This window comes from Schistocerca cancellata, chromosome 3 (genome assembly GCF_023864275.1).
Source record: "Schistocerca cancellata isolate TAMUIC-IGC-003103 chromosome 3, iqSchCanc2.1, whole genome shotgun sequence".
Classification (NCBI taxonomy): domain Eukaryota; kingdom Metazoa; phylum Arthropoda; class Insecta; order Orthoptera; family Acrididae; genus Schistocerca; species Schistocerca cancellata.
This window is the reverse complement of record NC_064628.1, coordinates 214,736,988-214,759,902: the sequence shown is the minus strand read 5'-3', so window position 1 is coordinate 214,759,902 and position 22,915 is coordinate 214,736,988. Positions and strand designations below refer to the sequence as shown.

At 43.0% G+C, this 22,915-nt stretch overlaps 1 protein-coding gene across 1 annotated transcript in view; it reads right to left on the bottom strand.

Moving 5' to 3' along the window:
• The window catches only part of LOC126176231 (zinc finger protein 423 homolog), a 268,751-nt gene extending 250,082 nt beyond the window's left edge, over window positions 1-18,669 (bottom strand). Inside the window, exon 1 of the mRNA XM_049923376.1 lies at window positions 18,542-18,669. Coding sequence (XP_049779333.1) covers window positions 18,542-18,647 — 106 coding nt within the window. The 5' untranslated portion in view covers window positions 18,648-18,669. The remainder of the gene's footprint in view (window positions 1-18,541) is intronic.
• Window positions 18,670-22,915: the final 4,246 nt, after the last annotated feature.

Here is a 22,915-nt window from a genome sequence, read left to right as displayed (position 1 = left end):
TTTTGGTAAATTCATCTGACAGGCAACTGCCGTTCTAGTTCATTTCAGTTATGTTCATACGATTCAGATCGGTGCATTAAAGTGATTAATGCAGACAAGCCTCAAACAATGCACTCTATTTACCCATACATGCACACCTCTTGAAGGACTGCTCTTTCAGTGATCTTTGCAATAAGTTACAACTCAACTTCCGTTCTCTCCAACAGTTCTGCTGGTGCTTCAGACCTCGTGCCCCGCTGGCCGTGTCGTAGGGCCGCCAGGGGGTCATTTCCCTTAACGTTTGTCCTTCACAGTGTCATCGTGAACGGTGGACTTGTGTACATTTAATACCTATGAATAACTGTGTGTCTCCACACTGAAGTCCAGCTTGTAGCGAACCTTTGACTTATCTTCACGGAATGCATGTTGTCAGGTAAACATCTGTATTTATAGAGGATGTACCTCGTAAGAGTCGTCAGAAGCCTTTCCTCGGGTGTTTCGGCAGATATTTACAATTCTGTTTTTCCAATCTGATGCTGGAGTCTGCCCAAACAAATACTGATCGTCACGTCTTTCATGCGACAGAAAGCATAGGTTTGTTCCCCGTTGCACAGGGATTTTTAAAGTAAAATTTTGGGTGCCCATACGATAGAGCCGTCCACGCTACAAGTCACCTTCGGCTCTTCTCCAGACACAGGTAATTTCAATTTTCGGCCGAAATCGGGTCATATTTGACGAGAGAACGTTGCTTCGCCACTGTGCGTGCATAGTGGCCCCGAAGGTGCCGCCTAGCTTCCGCCTGGCGCCTTAGAAGCTTCAACAAATGTCCGCGAGAGGCATCGTATGCCCAGCGTCCCAGAAGCGACTGCCGAAACGGCAGATACGCCCACACGTGCGTGCGTGAGACGATGCTCGATGCACCGCTTGTCATTCGCTTCCGACACTGGCGAAGGACGCATCTTGTTCCTGCTGTGTGGCGCAGGGCTTACACACGGCCGAGCGACTTGTAGCCTAAGCGCATAATCTCTTGCAATAATTGTTTTATCGATGTGTATCGACAGGGATATTAAAACACGATGAACAATAACCAGTGCACCAGCAGCGTCCTGGCCCCAGCTGACTGTTGTCTAAAAAAAAAAAAAAAAGCTCTGTGCACTATGGGACTTCTGAGGTCATCAGTCCCCTAGAACTTAGAACTACTTAAACCTAACCAACCTAAGGACATCACACACGCCCATGCCCGAGGCAGGATTCGAACCTGCGACCGTAGCGGTCGCGCGGTTCCAGACTGAAGCGCCTAGAACCGCTCGGCCACACCGACCGGCTCCGCAGTCATCTTTTAGATTCCTCTCCAAGGGGCTACACATCATCTACATATATATTATGCGCTAATGAAATTCTATGTAATTAATCCATCACAATTAGTGAAGAATAGAGATGTCTGTACAACACTAGAAGAAAAAATATCTTTATTACTCATTATTAAAGCTTTCAGTGCCTTAGAAACTGACTGAAGCGCCTAGAACCGCTCGGCCAACCTCGCCGGCTGTTGCTGTACAGCAGTGCTTTTTGTCAGTCGCTGCTGTAGTACTGGTTATTGTTCATCGTGTTTTAATGTTCCTGTCGATAAAACCAATAGGGCACTAAACTAATTTGGGACCGCTCTATAGAATGAGCAGGAAAAATCCCGCTTTAAAAATCATTTTCTTCGTAAAGGTAAACAAAAGCTTTCCGCCGCCGACGGGCTTCGCATGAAAGACATGATGGGCAATATTTGTTTGGGATTAATCCAACTGCAGACTGCAAAAAATAAATTGGAAATATCTGCCGAAACAGGACATGCGCCTGATTACATCCGGTATATCCTCAGATGTATGAGGTAACATGAAAGAGCATTTCCTGTAAAGTTATCTGGAGACTTCCGATTACACAACATTTACTGTGGATATAATGGAGACCATAGTTCGAGATAAGTCGAGATGTTTCTTCCCTGCAGCAAACAGAGCTAATATCCGTTCTCGAAGGAATGTCGTGTGACCTATCCACTATGATTTTTCGCGGTTGTCTCAGTTTATGACGTCCGTTAAGCTCGAGGTTGCACGGGCGGGGAAAGTACGTGCGGAATGCCGGGCAGTGTATATAAATCTACAGTTGTCTTTCCCAATTCAGGACGATGATGTGTGTCAAGGCAACGACACAGATCGTGTCTCCCACGCGGCTTGGGCGTCCGATAATTGCTTGTGATCCATTTGTCCGAGTCTAGCAGCACGTCAGAACTAATCTTCGTGACTGGGCTCGGACGCTGAAATGTGGGCTGCACTTTCGTATTTGCGGTTGATTTTCGGCGGGAGATCGCTGTCAAACGTAACCTAGTGATTAGGCCTTCGAAACAATTTCATCGTTGACGACGCCACCTCTGAGGTACGTGGGAGAAACCTTTTTTACTGTCTGCAAGATTACACATTTCCTCAAGCTGCACTTTATTGACGTTTATTATTCGTACTACATAACTGATCGATTTCGGAATACATACAGTCATCGTTTCTCATAAATCAATCACATGTATGCCCTAGCATGGACACACTCCATCGATACAGTGCGGTTGGGTTCCCAGAAATATTCCTTGATGGAATGTGTATTCCAAAATACTAGGGCGTGCTAAAAAATAATGGCTCCAAATTTTTTGCGTAAAACTCAAACTTTTTAAATTAAACAAACATTAGTAACATTAACGTCTGCATATTTGTAGAGGTAGGTTGCTAGGGGGCTCCTAATTGCAGCGTGTAACATGGTGGTTTTTAACAAAATTCCGATGCGTGAGAAACACGTGTTGTAGCCGAGATTCGAGTTCGAGGAGTTCGTCGACACATGAAGCAGCATTTGCTTCAGCATGACAACAATGCCGGAACTCACGAGGGCTGCGACATCTGCAACACGCCGACGCCTTGGATCCATTGTCATCGATCATCCCCAGCACAGTCCCAACATGGCACCATCCGGTTTCCATCTGTTTCCAAAACTTAAAAAACACCTTCAAGGTCTTCACTTTGGTAGTAATGAAGCGGTGCAGGTAGAAGTGAGGAGGTGGCTCCGTCAACCAAGACGAACATTCTACAATGGCGGTATCAAGAAATTGGTCTGTCGTTGGGAAAAATGGGTTCGTCGTCAAGATGACTATGTTGCGAAATAAGTATGTAGACTCGAAGAATAAATACGCAGGATGTTAACGTTTATTTAAAAAGAATTAGCAGTTTTCACATAAAAGAAATCGGAGTCATACCCTCGTAAAAAGCCTAAGGAGATCTCTAATCTTTGGCATGAAAAATATCGTAGTCCACTTTGCCATTGCTCTGAATAACGAAAATATTCAAGAGACTTTTGGTACGGTTTGTACACATCTCAGAAAACTTACTACAATGGTCAGACTAAACCTGTAAATATTTATTGTATCCGGAAGCACAGTGGTTATAATCCCCAATCGACCTTCCGAACTGAAATAATTTTGTAATTTTCCTAAAGAACTTTACGGGAATTTCTTGATGTGCCCTAGAAAGACCACGCCCAAATCTGTCTCCTATTTCTCATAGTGTCTGTTACCTACCTAAACTCGTTAATGTAGCCATGATGGTGCACTTCCATTTATTATATTATAAAGAGAACCGTCAATCCAAATACTATGTACGACATTGTCTTAAACTCGTGTAAAAATCATTTTAAAAGCCGCACTATTAGTGGGCTCTATATTAATAGTAACTTCAGATTTTTCCCTGCCGATGCAGCTGTCTATAATGTAGTACTGTCTGAAATATCAATCAGATCGTGATAAAATTTCAAAGGGGTTCAAATATTAGCTACCTGAGTTAAAAGTTCAGAAATGTAAAAGTGCGCACTTCACAAAACGAAAAAGGTAGTATCTTATGACTACAACATCAATTGATCACAAATGGAATCAGTAAAACCATACAGACATCTGTAGAATAATCACGTAGGGCAAGGGTATCCAGTATTTTAGCTTACCTGGATTACAATCGAAGAGGACGACTACTTTTGGGCCACTCATCATGTACAGGTGCATTTGCGGTTTTGAGCGTAAATAATATTGCTCTGTTTTTCCTGAGACATTGCGAAAAATTCAGCTTAGAAGTAAATACGACGACGAACGAAATGGAAAACAAATTCCGTTTCAAAACAGCAAAGACAGAAAGCTAGCAACGTTGGCGCCAATGTGTGTTTAGCTTATCGATATTGGACGAACGTCCATTGATGTTTGGTCAGAGTACCGACAAGCAACGGGGTCGCATCAACATTCAGATCAACGTAGGCTCCAACATTGTTTTATCGATCCACACATTGTAGACGCCGACTTGGCCCAATGAGTGTGCCCGGCATTAACTACGTATAGGCCCTACTTGCGACCGCTTTTTTCTCATTGGTTATTGTTAGTGGTAAATATATTACCTGCGGTCCGAAAATTCTCTTTTTATTCCAATGTAGCCTAGATAAGCTAAAAAATTGGACACCCCTGTCTGGTTTAAGGTAAGACGTCAAACACAAATTAAAGTCCTGTTGCATAGTTCTAAAGAGCCAGCATTAAACAGGAGTCAAGGAATATACTACAATTACGTACGTAATGCTCCTGTAACGGCCGCGAAGACAGGATTTGACCGACAACAGCGCGCACAGAGGCATTTAAGCAATCTTCCGTCCAGTGTTCCAGCGCGAATACAACAGGAAGAAGCCCTAATAAGCGCTATAATGGGAATTACGCTCTGCCGTGCATTTTACAGTGCTTACAGTGTATAAATGTAGATGATGTGCTACGAGGGTAATTTTGATTGGATGGCAACATTGTTAGAGGACACTTGTCCATTAAATCTGTGATAAATGATGACTTTTTCGCCTTTTAAGGTATCTTAAAATATATTCTGACGGTGGTTGACATTTATTAAGCAATCTTTCTTACTTAAAAGCACTTTTGCTCCGGTTTTTATCTGACCGCAACGCTTTATGTTTCACGTTGCAAGTGGGGGAAAGAAGGATGCATGTCAAATTAACAATAGGTTCACGAGGCTTTTGGTGACACAGCTCTACAGTATGGCACCGCTGCAAGGTGAGCAAGGGCATCTCAAGGTGGTTGCGAAGCAGCCGTCAAAGCGGAGGAGGGCACAACAGACTAACGCAGAACTGAAGGAAATGCTGCCAGGTGTTGTTCGAACGCGCAACACTATGTGCACACTTCTGCTGATGGTAATGTCAGGTGTTCTGGAGTATGAAGGGCTGAGAGAAGTGATCGGGAAGTATACTGCTTGACAAAATGATCTACTGATACATCTTTTTTTTTAATTTTAATTTAGTGGCTTTCAGTTCGTGCTAATTCAACCTTCTCAGCAATGGAAAGATGACATGACAATTTATTGGAGCAGATTTTCTTGTCTGTTTCTACGATACGGACGTAAGGACAACAGTTAGACACTGAGCGAAGAAAATCTCCGATTCGGCCGGGAAACGATCCCGGGTCTTTCAGTTAGCAATCTGCCGCGTTGACCGCACAGCTACCAAGGCGGACATATTGACACTAAGAAATAACTGCCAATTGCTACGTAACAATCTACAGTTGCTACCCAACACCCTAGCAATAACAGTAAAAGGAAATGTAGAGGGCGGGACATGTTAATTTCAGCGAAGCCTGCACACGAATGTTCTGTGTGCATTCGAATGTTCATGCAGTACGGTATTTAACGAACGTAATTGTGGAACCGATTAGTGCGACATTCTACATCTACATTTATACTCCGCAAGCCACCCAACGGTGTGTGGCGGAGGGCACTTTACGTGCCACTGTCATTATCTCCCTTTCCTGTTCCAGTCGCGTATGGTTCGCGGGAAGAACGACTGTCTGAAAGCCTCTGTGCGCGCTCTAATCTCTCTAATTTTACATTCGTGATCTCCTCGGGAGGTATAAGTAGGGGGAAGCAATATATTCGATACCTCATCCAGAAACGCACCCTCTCGAAACCTGGCGAGCAAGCTACACCACGATGCAGAGCGCCTCTCTTGCAGAGTCTGCCACTTGAGTTTGTTAAACATCTCCGTAACGCTATCACGGTTACCAAATAACCCTGTGACGAAACGCGCCGCTCTTCTTTGGATCTTCTCTATCTCCTCCGTCAACCCGATCTGGTACGGATCCCACACTGATGAGCAATACTCAAGTATAGGTCGAACGAGTGTTTTGTAAGCCACCTCCTTTGTTGATGGACTACATTTTCTAAGGACTCTCCCAATGAATCTCAACCTGGTACCCGCCTTACCAACAATTAATTTTATATGATCATTCCACTTCAAATCGTTCCGCACGCATACTCCCAGATATTTTACAGAAGTAACTGCTACCAGTGTTTGTTCCGCTATCATATAATCATACAATAAAGGATCCTTCTTTCTATGTATTCGCAATACATTACATTTGTCTATATTAAGGGTCAGTTGCCACTCCCTGCACCAAGTGCCTATCCGCTGCAGATCTTCCTGCATTTCGCTACAATTTTCTAATGCTGCAACTTCTCTGTATACTACAGCATCATCCGCGAAAAGCCGCATGGAACTTCCGACACTATCTACTTTGCATGCGTGGTACGGCAACACGTCATCTGAGCGCTTACGATCGTGGACGCCTCGAAGCCGGTCAGAGGGTGTCTAATGTGCCCACAATAATGGATGTTTCAAACAGTGTTATCTCGCGATTAAAAAGGCCACTGAAAATGCTCCTGCTTCTCTGTGGCAAGTGAGTCCGGTCACTAGATACTGCACGAAGACAGGGGAACACGGCACACACCATAGAATGTACATGAACGTCATCGGTGTGGCCTATACATTATGGTGTGGGCATGCGTATCTTTGCGCGAGATACTGTTACAGCATAGCTGTATTGCACGGAGATTATTATGGATCATGCCCGTCTGTTTAGGGATGCGGTAGGTCCCGAATTTCTTTTTACGGACGACGCCGACCCATACTGGACCGTTGATCGCTGGAAAGTGAAGATATTGAACGCATGGAATGGCCTGCATACTCCCCGGACCTAAACCTGGCATGATCTTGGCGGATGTGTTTCTCGACGAACACCCCGTCTCCTAACAGTGGGGCGCTCAACTGCGCGGTCTGGCCCGTATAAAGTTCCAATTTTTACTCAGTCCAATTTGTTACACGGTCCAATCTAGCCACTATCACGAATGATGATGATGCAGACAACACAAACACACAGTCCCCAGCAGAGAAAACTCCCAACCCGGCCGGGAATCTGACCCGGGACCCCGTGATCCAGAGGCAGCAACGCTAACCACTAGACCACGAGCTGCGGACATTTTCTTACTGAGAGTCCGATATCGAGCTTGATGATGGGAGACTGACTTGCATCAGACATGAGCATTATTTATATCTGTATCCTGCCTTTGCATGTGGTGAAATCCGTACCTTTTTCGTTCTAAATATACGACGGTGGTTTGAAAAGTTCTCCGAATCACCACTAGAGGTCAACGCTAGCGCAACCAGTTGTCCACGTGACATTCATTCGACTGTTGCCGGTAAACACGTGCCACGTCAGTGCTCTTGCAAGAAGCTGTGACGGTGAGGTGGCTCTGTTGTTGTTCCCGCGCAGTGATTTCCGAAGATGGAAAAAAATAGAGATTCGAGCAGTGATTAAGTACTTCGTAAAAAAAGGTATGAAAGCAAAGGACATTCATGCCGATTTCCAGAATACGGGACTCTGCTCCTTCATCTTCAACAGTTGCCAAATGGACAAATGAATTTAAATTTGGTCGGGAGAGCTTAGATGGTGATCCGCGCAATGGCTGGCCAAGATGTGACACAACTCCTGAAATCATTGCAAAAGTGCGCAAAATGGTCATGAAGGATCGCCGATTGAAAGTGTGTGAAATTGCACACGCTTGCCAGATGTCATCTGAAACGGTATATCACACATTAACTGAAGAATTAGAAATGAAAAAATTATCTGCAAGATGGGTGCCGCGACTCTTGACGCAAAACAATGCGCGTTCGCACACATCTGCCGTCACCATGGCCAAATTACACGATATAAGGTGTGAATTGTTGCCACACCCGCCTTACTCACCTGATATGGCTCCGTCAGACTTCCATCTCTTCCCAAAACTAAAAATTTTTACTGATCGACGAAGATTCACTTCAAGCGAAGAATTGATAGCCGCAGTTAATAACTATTTTGATGGCCTGGAGGAAACTCATTTTCGTGTTGGACCAAGTGCATCAATGCACAAGGAGACTACATTGAAAACTAAAAAGTTTCAGTGATGTAAGTACTTTTTTCCTATTCCGTTCCGAGAACTTTTCTAACCATCCTCGTACCACGCCACTTCTATTACGTATGTACTGAGTTTCACGTCGTCCGTCATTCCCTGTGATTACTTCTGTGTAACAACGTCTGTGTTCGTTAGCAACTGTCTGGCAGCGTACCAAGAGCACCCCATTTGGCACGAGTCCCTGTGATAAGAGTGTGGTAGGTAGTCTTTAACACAAATATGTGTCTATGTAACTGCTTCGTCCTTCACAAAATTAAACTGTGAATAGCGTAAATAGCCAACAATTTGATCGTAAACATCGCAACAGTAGCTAATACATAGCGGGATTATGCAAAGCGACGCGTATATTCGACTTCTCCTCGGTTCACTATCCTTTAAGTAGCGAGCGTTTAGTATTTTACCCCACCTAAGTAAGGCGGAATACTCAGCTACACGATGCTCAAATGTCTTCCAAGATCATTATTCAGCTTACTTTTCCTCTAGCTTCGTGTAGTATCGTTAGTCGGGACAGAAATGTGGATTACAATTTTCCGTACCATGAAAGGAGGTGAAATGATGGTGAATAGAATCCACGCGACGAATAAAAGATAATTTGTCTTTTATGTCAGACTAAGAGTGAGATTTTAGGCTATTCAGCACATGCAGATTTGGTCTACACACTGATCCAGAAAAAAAGGTCAAACACGAAAACACACACAGAACATGTATACGATTCCCAGGTTGCTTACAAGGAATTCAGATAAGCTTGTTTAGCTTCCCAGTGATTATTGACTACTCGGTTTATTGCTCTAGGGGCTAAACAACTTTGTCTTGAGCATCTTCGCATTAAAGACACACATTTTCAACGTGTTCGAACACATACGCATGCGCGTAAAGGCACCAACAGGGGCCTGTTGCAAATCACTCCAGAAAAATGTAACGGTCGACTGAGAACAAAGAGTTCGAGGAGCCAGCCACTATGAGACACAAATCCCACCCCCATCAATTTAGAAGGAAGATTAATGAGTTTAAAGTCCCGTCGATAGAGAGGTCTTTAGAGACGGCTATCAATTTCGGGATGAGTCTGGATGCTACACACAATTTTGAACATAGCGCCACAATTGCCTAATTACCGTCATGGTAAGCCACAGACACCGAAAACGTTTCGCTTCTCTGACCGTGCGGTCGCGGAAGAAGAGATATGCCCTACTTCCACTTTGATAGGTATTGTGTTCTCCTGGGCCGTATAGTCGATTTCATGGCCCGTAATTAGTTGTCTCGTACATCCAGTCAGCCAAATATTGACACGTGAGCTCAAGAACGAGCTGACTACATCCAACAGAACGGCGTATCAATGACTGTTCGACGTGTTACTCTCTTAACATACTAATTCTGATGACTTGTAGTCCAGTGCCATCAGAATAATTGTGAACGGTATATATTTGTACAGTAGGACCAAAAGTGGGTAAATTGTTGACAGGAACAGCATCCGTGCACAGAAATCAAATAATTATGAAATAAAGAACACAAAAGGGAGCTTTCACCTTGGGGAAAATTAGGATAGGAAAGAAGAACGATCAGGGTTGATCATTATGTAAAGCTCTGTCAACCATTTCCAGCTCTAAATCACAGCATTCTCGAGATGAATAAAATAAATTTTCTGCAGCAATCCACGGATGTAAATTAAGTTCGCGCAAAACAGTAATTTGTAAACAACACACCTCCCCCGTACTATCTCGAGAACCAAAGAGTAGCAAGAAAAAGCGGATGCCTTCAGAGAAAATAATGTAACGACCGCTTTTTCATTTCCAGCGCTGCTTAGGGCGCTACATTAAAAACTCCCTTAATGCCATTATGAAGTACTGCTTAATGGAGTGCTTTCTTGGGCCGCGATGTTTATTCTCAGGGGTTTGACTAAGCGTTTAGAACTCCAGAGGGCCCTTCAATTCGTCAACGGGCAGGCAGAAAGAGCCGCCTTCAGCACGTAATTGCTAGCTTCGACGTAAGAGCCTGCACCCGATTCGAAGAGCTTTGTCAGTGTAAAGGAGCATCACAGCTGTTGTTGAGCAATTAAAGACTGTAATGAGTCTGCGGTTTTCACGCATTTGCGAGATGTAGCCAGCCGCGTTAAAAGGCAATTGTAGTGTTTCTGACCCGCATTACGCGTTTCCTGTTCGAACTGCGATAACTAGTGCGGAAAAAGAAGGGACGTCGAACAGATGTGCAGAACTATAGACCTATATCTCTAACGTCGATCAGTTGTAGAATTTTGGAACACGTATTGTGTTCGAGTATAATGACTTTTCTGGAGACTAGAAATCTACTCTGTAGGAATCAGCATGGGTTTCGAAAAAGACGGTCATGTGAAACCCAGCTCGCGCTATTCGTCCACGAGACTCAGAGGGCCATAGACACGGGTTCACAGGTAGATGCCGTGTTTCTTGACTTCCGCAAGGCGTTCGATACAGTTCCCCACAGTCGTTTATTGAACAAAGTAAGAGCATATGGACTATCAGACCAATTGTGTGATTGGATTGAGGAGTTCCTAGATAACAGGACGCAGCATGTTATTCTCAATGGAGAGAAGTCTTCCGAAGTAAGAGTAATTTCAGGTGTGCCGCAGGGGAGTGTCATAGGACCGTTGCTATTCACAATATACATAAATGACCTGGTGGATGACATCGGAAGTTCACTGAGGCTTTTTGCAGATGATGCTGTGGTGTATCGAGAGGTTGTAACAATGGAAAATTGTACTGAAATGCAGGAGGATCTGCAGCGAATTGACGCATGGTGCAGGGAATGGCAACTGAATCTCAATGTAGACAAGTGTAATGTGCTGCGAATACACAGAAAGATAGATCCTTTATCATTTAGCTACAAAATAGCAGGTCAGCAACTGGAAGCAGTTAATACCATAAATTATCTGGGAGTACGCATTAGGAGTGATTTAAAATGGAATGATCATATAATGTTGATTGTCGGTAAAGCAGATGCCAGACAGATTCATTGGAAGAATCCTAAGGAAATGCAATCCGAAAACAAAGGAAGTAGGTTACAGTACGCTTGTTCGCCCACTGCTTGAATACTGCTCAGCAGTATGGGATCCGTACCAGATAGGGTTGATACAAGACATAGAGAAGATCCAACGGAGAGCAGCGCGCTTCGTTACAGGATCATTTAGTAATCGCGAAAGCGTTACGGAGATGATAGATAAACTCCAGTGGAAGACTCTGCAGGAGAGACGCTCAGTAGCTCGGTACGGGCTTTTGTCAAAGTTTCGAGAACATACCTTCACCGAAGAGTCAAGCAGTATATTGTTCCCTCCTACGTATATCTCGCGAAGAGACCATGAGGATAAAATCAGAGAGATTAGAGCCCACACAGAGGCATACCGACAATCCTTCTTTCCACCAACAATACGAGACTGGAATAGAAGGGAGAACCGATAGAGGTACTGAAGGTACCCTCCGCCACACACCGACAGGTGGCTTGCGGAGTATGGATGTAGATGTAGATGAAAACTGTATCGCTGTCCAAATGGTGACGTCGTGCACAACCCCCCATGTACGCAGCATTAAATGCATATGTCCGCAAATATGCATTTGATAAAACATATGTTGCATATGAACATAGAACCTCATTTCTTACCTTTTCATTACATTTCATTTTCAACATCCTTCTGTAATACCACATTTCAAACACTTCGATTGTCTTTCTTTTCCGGTTTTCCCCAGTCAAAGATTCACTTCTGAACATTCTCAGAAATGTCTTCCTCAAATTATGGCCTATAGTTGGCGCGAGAAGACGTCTTTTGAAGAGGAGTGCACTCGTTGCTGTGCCAGTCTGCTTCTTATTTCTTCTTTTCTTCATACGTCACGCGTTATTTTGTTCCCAAGGTAGCAGAATACCTTCACTTAACTTTGTGGGCACCACTTCTGTTATAATTATCGCTAATGGCATTCAGTTACTCACTACTTTCATCTTTCTTCAACTTACCCAGTACTCATTAGACTATTCATTCCGTTCAACAGCTTTTGTAATTCTTCCTCACTTTCACTGAGGATGACAATTTCATCAGTGAACCTTATAGCTGATGACGTTTCACCCTGAATTTCAATCCCAATCCTGAACCTTTCTTTTATTTCCATCATTGCCCCTTCGACGAGCAAATAGAACAGTAGGGAGTGAAACACTACATCCGGATTCTACAACACTTTGTTTAATCCGATCACTCCGTTCTTTGTCCCCCATTCCAATATTTCCATCCTGGTCTTTTTACATACTTTGCATTTATCGTATTTCCCTACAGCATATTCCTATTTTCCAGATAACTTCAAAGTTACGAGCCGTTGTACATCGTCGAATGGAGTTTCTAGGTCGACGAAGCCCTTGAAAGTGTCTTGATTATTCTTAACTCTTACCTCCGCACAACACCGGAACTGTCTCTCAGCTGCCTTTGACTTTCGTAAAGCCAAACATACATTTAACCGTAGGAAACGTAACTCACACTAAGTCTGGTTTGGATGTTTCTCAGAGAAGTTTTTTGATACTGTTAGCTGTTCTATTATGCTTCCTTGGGCTTACATGATGTTACTTTTGTTTCTGATTAACATTCTCCACCCAGACTAAAGCACTGGGCAAATGAAAAACACTTTTAGCCAGTCAAATACTTGTGAACACACTGCAAACGGTATGGAAATTCTGGATTAGCGTAAGCGTACCGCATACGACGCACCCAGCAGGGGCGGTGTACTGTTTCTTCCGCCGGTGGATGTCTTTGCGCTGCCTCACGACTAATGCGAGTTTGGACATTGTCGTTGACGACCGACAATGTGAGCTTGGAGCAAGGGTGGGTGGTTGCGCTACGGCAGGAACTCCGCCAAATTATTTCATGGAGTGTGATCGATGTATGTGGGAGGTGTGGAATTACACCCTACTATTTTCTTCAGTAATTTAATCTCCAGTGATGGTCCATGCTACTGTTACCTATAGTAAATCTAAGTTTACTCCACTACAATTTATTACGATTTTCTGTAGAGTTAACACAAACTCGTCGACGGTTGTAAACTTAGCAACTGCTTGCATTTACAGGTTAAACATTGAGCATGCTTTAAATATCGAATAAAGTTTAGCGACCGTGAGAGAGAATAGCAGCCTACGGATCTGGAGTTATTTAACTTTGGTAGGACTAATAATATCAAAACTCAGATATAAATGACTATTTTATGTAGATCGGATTGTGTGACGTCGAATGGATATGCATTGACTGATTATTTGGAAAATAACAGCCAACAGTAACGAAATTCAATATTTCCTTTTATTAACCATTTAATTTTATATAAAGAATATAACCGCTATCGTATTGTCAGGGCACACGGTTATTTTTAGTAACATTACGATATACAGATGTCAGCCCGTCTCTCTTCAATGTGGGAAGTGAATATTAACGAACTGTAATAGGAAAAATCTGGTAGGGAGCTTACATGTTTTTTACATTAGTTTTTTCCTGAACATGTGGTTGTTTGGAAGCGACTTATTATTTTTTACATCCTACGATAGGAGTTTCATATTTGAAAACAGAAAGTGAATGGTGCATGAGGTGCCGATGGTTAGTGCCTTTGACAATCTGATATAGTCTATTACGTGTCAGCGCAACGAGATTACGATCCCGAAAATTGGGTAGTCTCAGTGCAGTGTCAAAAGCTGAAATGTTACTAGTCTGATATTCTGATGATACTTGCGCGCATACCAGGTCAGAGTTCACCCCCTTAAGGTCAATAAATACCGTACGTTAAATACAATCGGTAGTTGATTGGAATCCCTACGGTGGACATGACTGAACCACACAGAAGAGTTGTGAATACATATATTTCTAAAACTTTTCGCGTCAAGTAAGGGCACAAGGCACAAGCGTGGTGGTCCGTACGTGATACAGGGACGCTAAATCTGTTTTTCGTACACAGAGCATCTGATGTTGCCATCGGCCTCCCCTTTCTTTCCTCTGTCATCACATCAACGCAAACAACACGACACTTGTGTCACCCTACTAGTCGCACGTTTACGGCATTACACTGCTGACGGATACAGCCAACGGTAACTTTCTCAGTAAAGACATTGTTGTTGTTGTGGTCTTCAGTCCTGAGACTGGTTTGATGCAGCTCTCCACGCTACTCTATCCTGTGCAAGCTTCATCTCCCAGTACCTACTGCAACCTACATCCTTCTGAATCTGCTTGGTGTATTCATCTCTTGGTCTCCCTCTACGATTTTTACCCTCTACGCTGCCAGGAACGACTTCCTGACACTTAAATCTATACTCGATGTTAACAAATTTCCCTTCTTCAGAAACGCTTTCCTTCCCATTGCCAGTCTACATTTTATATCCTCTCTACTTCGACCATCATCAGTTATTTTGCTCCCCAAATAGCAAAATTCCTTACTACTTTAAGTGTCTCATTTCCTAATCTAATACCCTCAGCATCACCCGACTTAAGACATTATCACGCCAATACTTACATGTTTTCTACGGCCTCAACAGACAGATCGTGGAGCAAGACCTACTTCTCCGACGTGTGTTCCTTGCTCACCACATCCGAATGCAGTGAAAAACCACAGCACACTGCTTTCCTCTAAATGTAGTAGGCGAGGTACTGTACTAGTGTTTGACAAAAATAGTCTCTCAACTATATCCATGAATCGTCTGAACCACTTTTCTTATCTATGAGTTCCACACCATGTTGTGCAAAGCCCTTGAAGCAGTTAGTTCAACCAACCATTGTAAAAATACTGCGTGTTCATCCTAACAGCTACTTGATTACTACCGTCGTACACTTGTAATCAGTTTTATGTAACACTTAGCTCAAGTTGTTGACAAGAAATAATTCTCATGTTCTACAGAAACATACTCCAATATCAACTTATAGTCCGTACGTCCTTGCTCTCGAGGGTGGCTATGATGTATTAATTACGCATCAGGCTATGCCTCGACCAGCCGTGAATATGCATTTGTTTAATTTTTTTTCGTGGTTTTCTACCTGAGTGCCAGCTAAGACCGCAGAGCAATGGACGTAACACGTCAGTCCCTCTACGCCTAATAATTACAGAAGTCAGCCTCCCACACTACATCAAGAAAGACTTGGTCTTGACAGTAACAATCAAAATTGTGCTCTCAATAAGCTGCTCTGGTAACTTCTGCCGGCGAAACAAACGTTTCATTGCGTGGCCCATACTTCTCAATTCAGTTCGAAATCAGTGGTAGTCAATCAAGATGGTCCCTATCTTCCACTAGTGGGCATTCCAAAATTTCATGGTAGGCGTTGGAGGTTAAAGATATTTTGCATTAGGTTTTCATAAAATTTTAACAAAATATTTGGAAAGTAATTATCATATACTTTAATTTGCTGCAACTCTACTTTATAAATTTTATAACAAAGTTACTTTCTTACTTTGTAAGTCACCATTACTGTGGAACTGGCGTGCAGTTAAATACATTTAACAACTAACAGAGATACTAAAGTGGGTGGTAGGCAGAAAAAGTTTACAGCCCCTGATTTAAATTGTTTCGCTTCGGTAAAAATAATCGTAATTACATGTGGGCGGGGACGAGATTGGGAGTATTAATGCAGATCCTGCTTCCCTCGTTAGTCTAACAAAATTCCGTACTTTCATACATTATCGATCTTTTGACACGAGGGAGCCTGGTTTTCAGGTATTTGGAAATCCTCGCTGAGTTCAGCATGCTGTTGGCGCCTTTCCAGATCCGTGGAACATATATTTGTTGTCTGCTGATATACACTAACACTGATCGATAGGAATGTCTGGGTATTATAGGCAAGCAGTACGTTGAAATCCAACAGCGTCGCTACGAATGATGCAGATTTTGGATAACCCCCTGCAGTTCTTCAACTGTCGATATACTGGTAAGCCTCCGTTAGTAATAATCCAGACCAACAACAACATCGTTAGGATTTAACACTATTGTACAGAATACAGAAGTTATAGCTATTTCCCACTATGGAGGGAGCGCTTCACATGACGTTGTTGGTAGTTGAGAAAAATGTTTCCACACTTTCATACAAAAAGCAGATGCAGCAATTTGTCGTCTTGCTATGGCGAAGAAATTCTTAAACAAAATTTTCTACAAGACAGCAGCAGGGAAAAACCAACAATTAAACGATAATTCGCTTGTTTCGCATTTTAGTGGCGTTTACTGTCGAACACGGAAGAAGTGCAATAAAATATTTAACTAATTGCACAAATTTATAAAATTTAACTGTCACAACAACCTCGCTCGAATGGAGAACGGTTGTAAGAAACCGCATACAAAATCTAGTGTTGGAATTTTGTCGTGACACACAAAATCCACGACGCTGGATACTGACCGATGACTAATAAATTGCAGTCGCATTTGTATCACCGCACAATTTCAAAGAATCGCGAACGCAGTCGGTACGGAAAACCGAAATTATTATTGTAGATACCTATTGGTGAGACAGAGTTGCCCATGCATAACCAGTGTCCGGTAGAATTACATTTGTAATATCGCAGACCTACACACACACACACACACACACACACACACACACACACACACACACACAATGCGCAACACGACGTCTGCATGGAACAGTGTAACACGCGGCCGTGGTGCAATAGCAGTGACAAATTTGTGCATTCCCACTGGGCTTTAGCCTCTGTAGTTCGTGTATGGCTCGTTTCTTAGTATCACCTTGTCAACTGTCGTATCACTAGAAGAGTACAACTAAGCTCACGTTCTACTAATTGCACGAGCTTAAGAAAGTCGATAGCCAGAGCATTGTAGGTACAGCTGAGAGAAAATTTCATGATGACAGGATCTGTACGGTAGGAGATTTTATCGAGCCATCACGTACTGTCATCGACTCGAGAAAGCTTTCTCTAGCGTGCGCAGAGCCGATTTATTTACAAAAGTATAGTAATACAATTACTAAGGTGGGCGACGATGATGTCAAGATCCATTTTTCGGGCAGCATAGGTAACAGAATAACATAACAGCATAGAGAAACATGCACCGTGTACTCGTTAGCTTATTTCCTCAGAAAAAGTTGTGGGTATGTCAGGACGTCCAACAATGCATTAAAATTGTATGGAATGAATAAACAATGGGGCATTCTCCAACGATTAAACCTCCCAGACTGGTAAAATTACACTTGAAATGGTTGTCTACAGACAAACGTCACTGAACTAAAAATCCACATTGAACTCCCCGTAGCCGGAGAAACATTTCTCGTGACACTGGCTGATTAAAAGTACTAAAGACAAGTTTCCATACTTCCAAAGAATTTACTATGCCCCTAAAGCGAGCCTGATAACAGAACCATTGGAGTTCCAACAGGTTCAGTACCAATGACCAAACGCTTGTCCACCCCATTAGAAACGCCTCGCTTACAACCGATTTTTAGATAGCTACACACCAGTGTTGTTCCTTAAACGAAGAATATAATGTCGCAGAAATTTCAGAAGTACACTTTAGTGTCAATATGACGGAGGAAGGTTGTAAGGTAATTGTACAGAACTTTTACGGAATCAAGATTTCTCGAATCTGATCACTGAGTTACGATAGACTCGTCATTTTTTTGTCTTTAGGTGGAGCTCCATAGCTTTTTAAACATTTTTCTTTTTACCACCACAAAGCTACTAAAATCTTCATTATGCTGCAAGTAGCTTCGACAAATTATCATTTGTGTGATTTGCCATACATCAGGCCCAAGTGCATACCCAAAATTAACTTGCACTAATGAACCATTTTAAACTTTAAAAGTCATGCCCAATGACATTAATTATCTAAACCATTGCAACATAAAGATAATAGCAGCTTTTTGATGGCATATATAAAAATGTCTTGGTGAACGGAAGTGTCGTGTTGTATTATAATCTGTAGTGTTCACATGCGCTTTAACTCGTCCTTGTTGAGGCCTCAGCAGTCCTTCGGCGGTGGAGATCGGAAACACACGTTCTACTAACTGCACAAACGTATAGGCCTAATGTTTGGCACACTGTCGCCATGGCTAGGAGAAATGCAGAGAGAGGATGCAAATTATCAAAAGAAAAAGGGATCTTTAGAAGATTTTCTCGAGATCACAGGAAAAAGCGACGTACGCTCGTGGAAACGTCAGGCATCACGATGACACTCGTACATCACTGAACAGAGGCGCACTGCCGGCCGCGTGGAGTGCGAGCAGAGCTGGCGAGTGGAGAGCACGCACGCACCTTTGAATTCGGCTTCTGCGGCGGCGGCGTGGCTGTCGGTCTCCTTGTTGGCCTGTATCTTCTCGATGAGCAGCTCCAGGCGGGAGCTGTTGCCCTTGAAGAGCATCTCTGCGCTGCGTGTGCTCCGCACCCAGCGCACAGGCCGACTGCCGCGGCGGCGCCGGCCGCCCGCCCCAGCCGGCAGACCCCATTGGGCGGTGGGCGGGGCTTGCGTCCCCTGGGACGGGCCGAGGCCCCCTCCAGCGCCCCGGCCGGACACGTGGCTCGCGCGGTGCCACGCCGCGTAAACACTGCGGTTCCGTCAACACGGCACCAAGCCCACCCGACGCGGAACCCAGCACCCCCGCGAGGGACTGCCTACTGCACCGGCGGTAAGCTGGTTACGAGCAAGTCCGACGAGCACGAAATAGTCTCTCGTGAGAAGATCGCCAATTACGACAGTTTCAGCTCTTATCTCAACTGTTCCATCATTAGAGCTGAGAACGGCTAAACCGTGATAGGAAGTGGGTATTGCTACTCGAGTAGTGATATAGTCTGTCTGTAAACTCAAGAGCGAGCAGCGCTTTTGGTGGGCGAAGTGGCCTTTCCCAGAAGAACCCTGCCACTGGCCTACAGGGGCACCCAAAATCAGTTGCCCGTTACCTGCCTAGCGCTGTAGATCGGCGTGCAGTGATACACGTCGTTCTGTTCGTGGGATCTTAGTTGTCATTGTTAGTCAGTTAATTTTGTATGCATACTGATATACCTCGGTATCCGGAAGCGACATGCATTGCAAGAAAATGTGCAGAATGTGGAGAAGATGAGGTATTTATGGAGTAACGAGCGTTCGATCGTCTCTAATGTTACGTCATGTGTTAAACAGGCGGCACAAAAAGAAGTTGGCTAATATTACCAGTCCCAGTCAGAGGGATGCAATTTATGCAAACGTCAGCCTCGCCACAATAGGACGCATAAGGAAGAAGCGCGAAAATAAACTACGTGGTTTACTGAAACCGCCACGAAGGAAAACATAATTTTTGGAGCAAACTCATCGTTACAGGAAGTTTCATAAAATCGGTCATTCGATAAACGATGGAGGACTTTCACAAAAGCCAAAAAATAATGCCGACGTTACGGCATTACTTACTGCTGTGAAACAAAAAATCGATTTTCTTTGGCAGAAAGATGTTTTACATAAAACACTGCTTGAAATGGGATTTACTTGGAAAAGATCTATAAGTAAACGAAAGATTCTGATAGAGAGAACGGATATAATTGACTGGCGATTTTAATACCTGAACTGAGGAAATTAAGGGGGCTAGGCAGAAAATTTCTTTTATTTTGATAAAATTTGGGTGTGCAATAATATTACTTACCGAAAATGTTGGCGGGGCCCTGGCGTTGACAGCATTACCGACAATGTTAGCTGAAGCAATAGGATTATAGTGGTCAATATTGAGTCAAAATTTGGGTTTTTATCCAACGCACAATTAATTTATAAAGCGGGAAATGCTAAAAAGCTAGGGTGGCTGCGGCCGGACAAATTGCGTGACTACCACACTCTATGTCTACTTCACAGACTCCTCGTCGCGCAACAACCCAGTACCTTGCTTCAGAGATTAAAAACCTGTCATGCCATCATAATCGAAACACGAGGTCACTCTTATTTGGTATCCTAACTGTGCCCACTCACAAAACAAAAACTTTTGCAAACTCCTTCTCAGTTGCCGCTGTCCGCCTCTGGAACAAACTGCCCCTTACCTTGCGCAAAATTCAATCTCCTGCTGCTTTTAAGAAGAAGTTGAAGCATTTCCTACTATCATCCTCATAAAGTTCTCCACAAAATTAATGTACCAGGCCAATCCTCTCATCTGTCAAACAGCAAAGCTAGCGTCTCCTATCTTGCTCCTGAGATGCCTTCCTCTTCATCTATCTCTATTAGCCAGGCAATCTTCTTTTCCTTTATATTTCCTTAATTATGTTTCATCATGTCTATTCTTCTCCTCCCTTCACCATGAGTCTCCCTCATACTCCCTGCTGCCAGCACTCCTATCTAAAATTTCTCTCTTCAATAAGTCTAATTATAACAGTACTTATGATCTACGAATATAAACTCTATATGTATGTATTTCTAATTGTTTATTTCACTTTTTGTACTAGATGTAGTTTAACATGCCTACTAAAACGTATGAATGTAAAATAAGTAGAACGCCTGGTTAGATGTAAGAGAGGGCCTGATGGCCCTAATCTTGCCAGGTCAAATAAATCAATAAATAAATAAATAAATAAATAAATAAATTTTTCTTTTGTTTCCTTTACTGCTTGCTCAATGTACAGATTGAATATCAACAGGGACAGGCTACAACCCTGTCTCACTCCCTTCCCAACCACTGATCCCTTTCATGCCCCTTGACTCTTATAACTGCCATCTGGTTTCTGTACAAATTGTATATAGCCTTTCGCTCCCTGTATTTTACCCCTGCCACCTTTAGAATTTGAAAGAGAGTATTCCAGTCAACATTGTCAAAAGCTTTCTCTAAGTCTACAAATGCTAGAAACGTAGGTTTGCCTTTCCTTAATCTTTCTCCTAAGATAAGTCGTAAGGTCAGTATTGCCTCACGTGTTCCAACATTTCTACGGAATCCAAACTGATCTTCCCCGAGATCGGCTTCTACCAGTTTTTCCATTCGTCTGTAAAGAATTCGCGTTAGTATTTTGCAGCTGTGACTTATTAAACTGATAGTTCGGTAATTTTCACATCTGTCAACACCTGCTTTCTTTGGGATTGGAATTATTATATTCTTCTTGAAGTCCGTAGGTATTTCCTCTGTCTCATACATTTTGCTCAGCAGATGGTAGAGTTTTGTCAGGACTGGCTCTCCCAAGGCCGTCAGTAGTTCTAATGGAATGTTGTCTACTCCCGGGGCCTTGTTTCGACTCAGGTCTTTCAGTGCTCTGTCAAACTCTTCACGCAGTATCGTATCTCCCATTTCATCTTCATCTACATTCTCTTCCATTTCCATAATATTGTCCTCAAGTACATCGCCCTTGTATAGACCCTCTACATACTCCTTCCACCTTTCTGCTTTCCCCTCTTTGCTTAGAACTGGGTTTCCATCTGAGCTCTTGATATTCATACAAGTGGCTCTCTTTTCTCCAAAGGTCTCTTTAATTTTCCTGTAGGCTGTATCTATCTTACCCCTAGTGAGATAAGCCTCTACATCCTTACATTTGTCCTCCAGCCATGCCTGCTTAGCCATTTTGCACTTCCTATCGATCTCATTTTTGAGACGTTTGTATTCCTTTTGGCCTGCTTCATTTACTGCATTTTTATATTTTCTTCTTTCATCAATTAAATTCAATATTTCTTCTGTTACCCAAGGATTTCTAATAGCCCTCGTCTTTTTACCTACTTTATCCTCTGCTGCCTTCACTACTTCATCCCTCAGAGCTACCCATTCGTCTTCTACTGTATTTCTTTCACTCATTCCTGTCAATTGTTCCCTTATGCTGTCCCTGAAACTCTGTACAACCTCTGGTTTAGTCAGTTTATCCAGGTCCCATCTCCTTAAATTCCCACCTTTTTGCAATTTCTTCAGTTTTAATCTACAGTTCATAACCAATAGATTGTGGTCAGAGTCCACATCTGCCCCTAGAAATGTCCTACAATTTAAAACCTGGTTCCTAAATCTCTGTCTTACCATTATATAATCTATCTGATACCTTTTAGTATCTCCAGGATTCTTCCATGTATACAACCTTCTTTTATGATTCTTGAACCAAGTGTTAGCTATGATTAAGTTATACTCTGTGCAAAATTCTAACAGACGGCTTCCTCTTTCATTTCTTAGCCCCAATCCATATTCACGTACTATGTTTCCTTCTCTCCCTTTTCCTACTGTCGAATTCCAGTTACCCATGACTATTAAATTTTCGTCCCCCTTCACTATCTGCATAATTTCTTTTATCTCATCATACATTTGTTCAATTTCTTCGTCAACTACAGAGCTAGTTGGCATATAAACTTGTACTACTGTAGTAGGCATGGGCTTCGTGTCTATCTTGGCCACTATAATACGTTCACTATGCTGTTTGTAGTAGCTTACCCACACTCCTATTTTTTTATTCATTATTAAACCTACTCCTGCATTACCCCTATTTGACTTTGTATTTATAACCCTGTATTCACCTGACCAAAAGTCTTGTTCCTCCTGCCACCGAACTTCACTAATTCCCACTATATCTAACTTTAACCTATCCATTTCCCTTTTTAAATTTTCTAACCTACCTGCCCGATTAAGGGATCTGACATTCCACGCTCCGATCCGTAGAATGCCAGTTTTCTTTCTCCTGATAACGACATCCTCTTGAGTAGTCCCCGCCCGGAGATCCGAA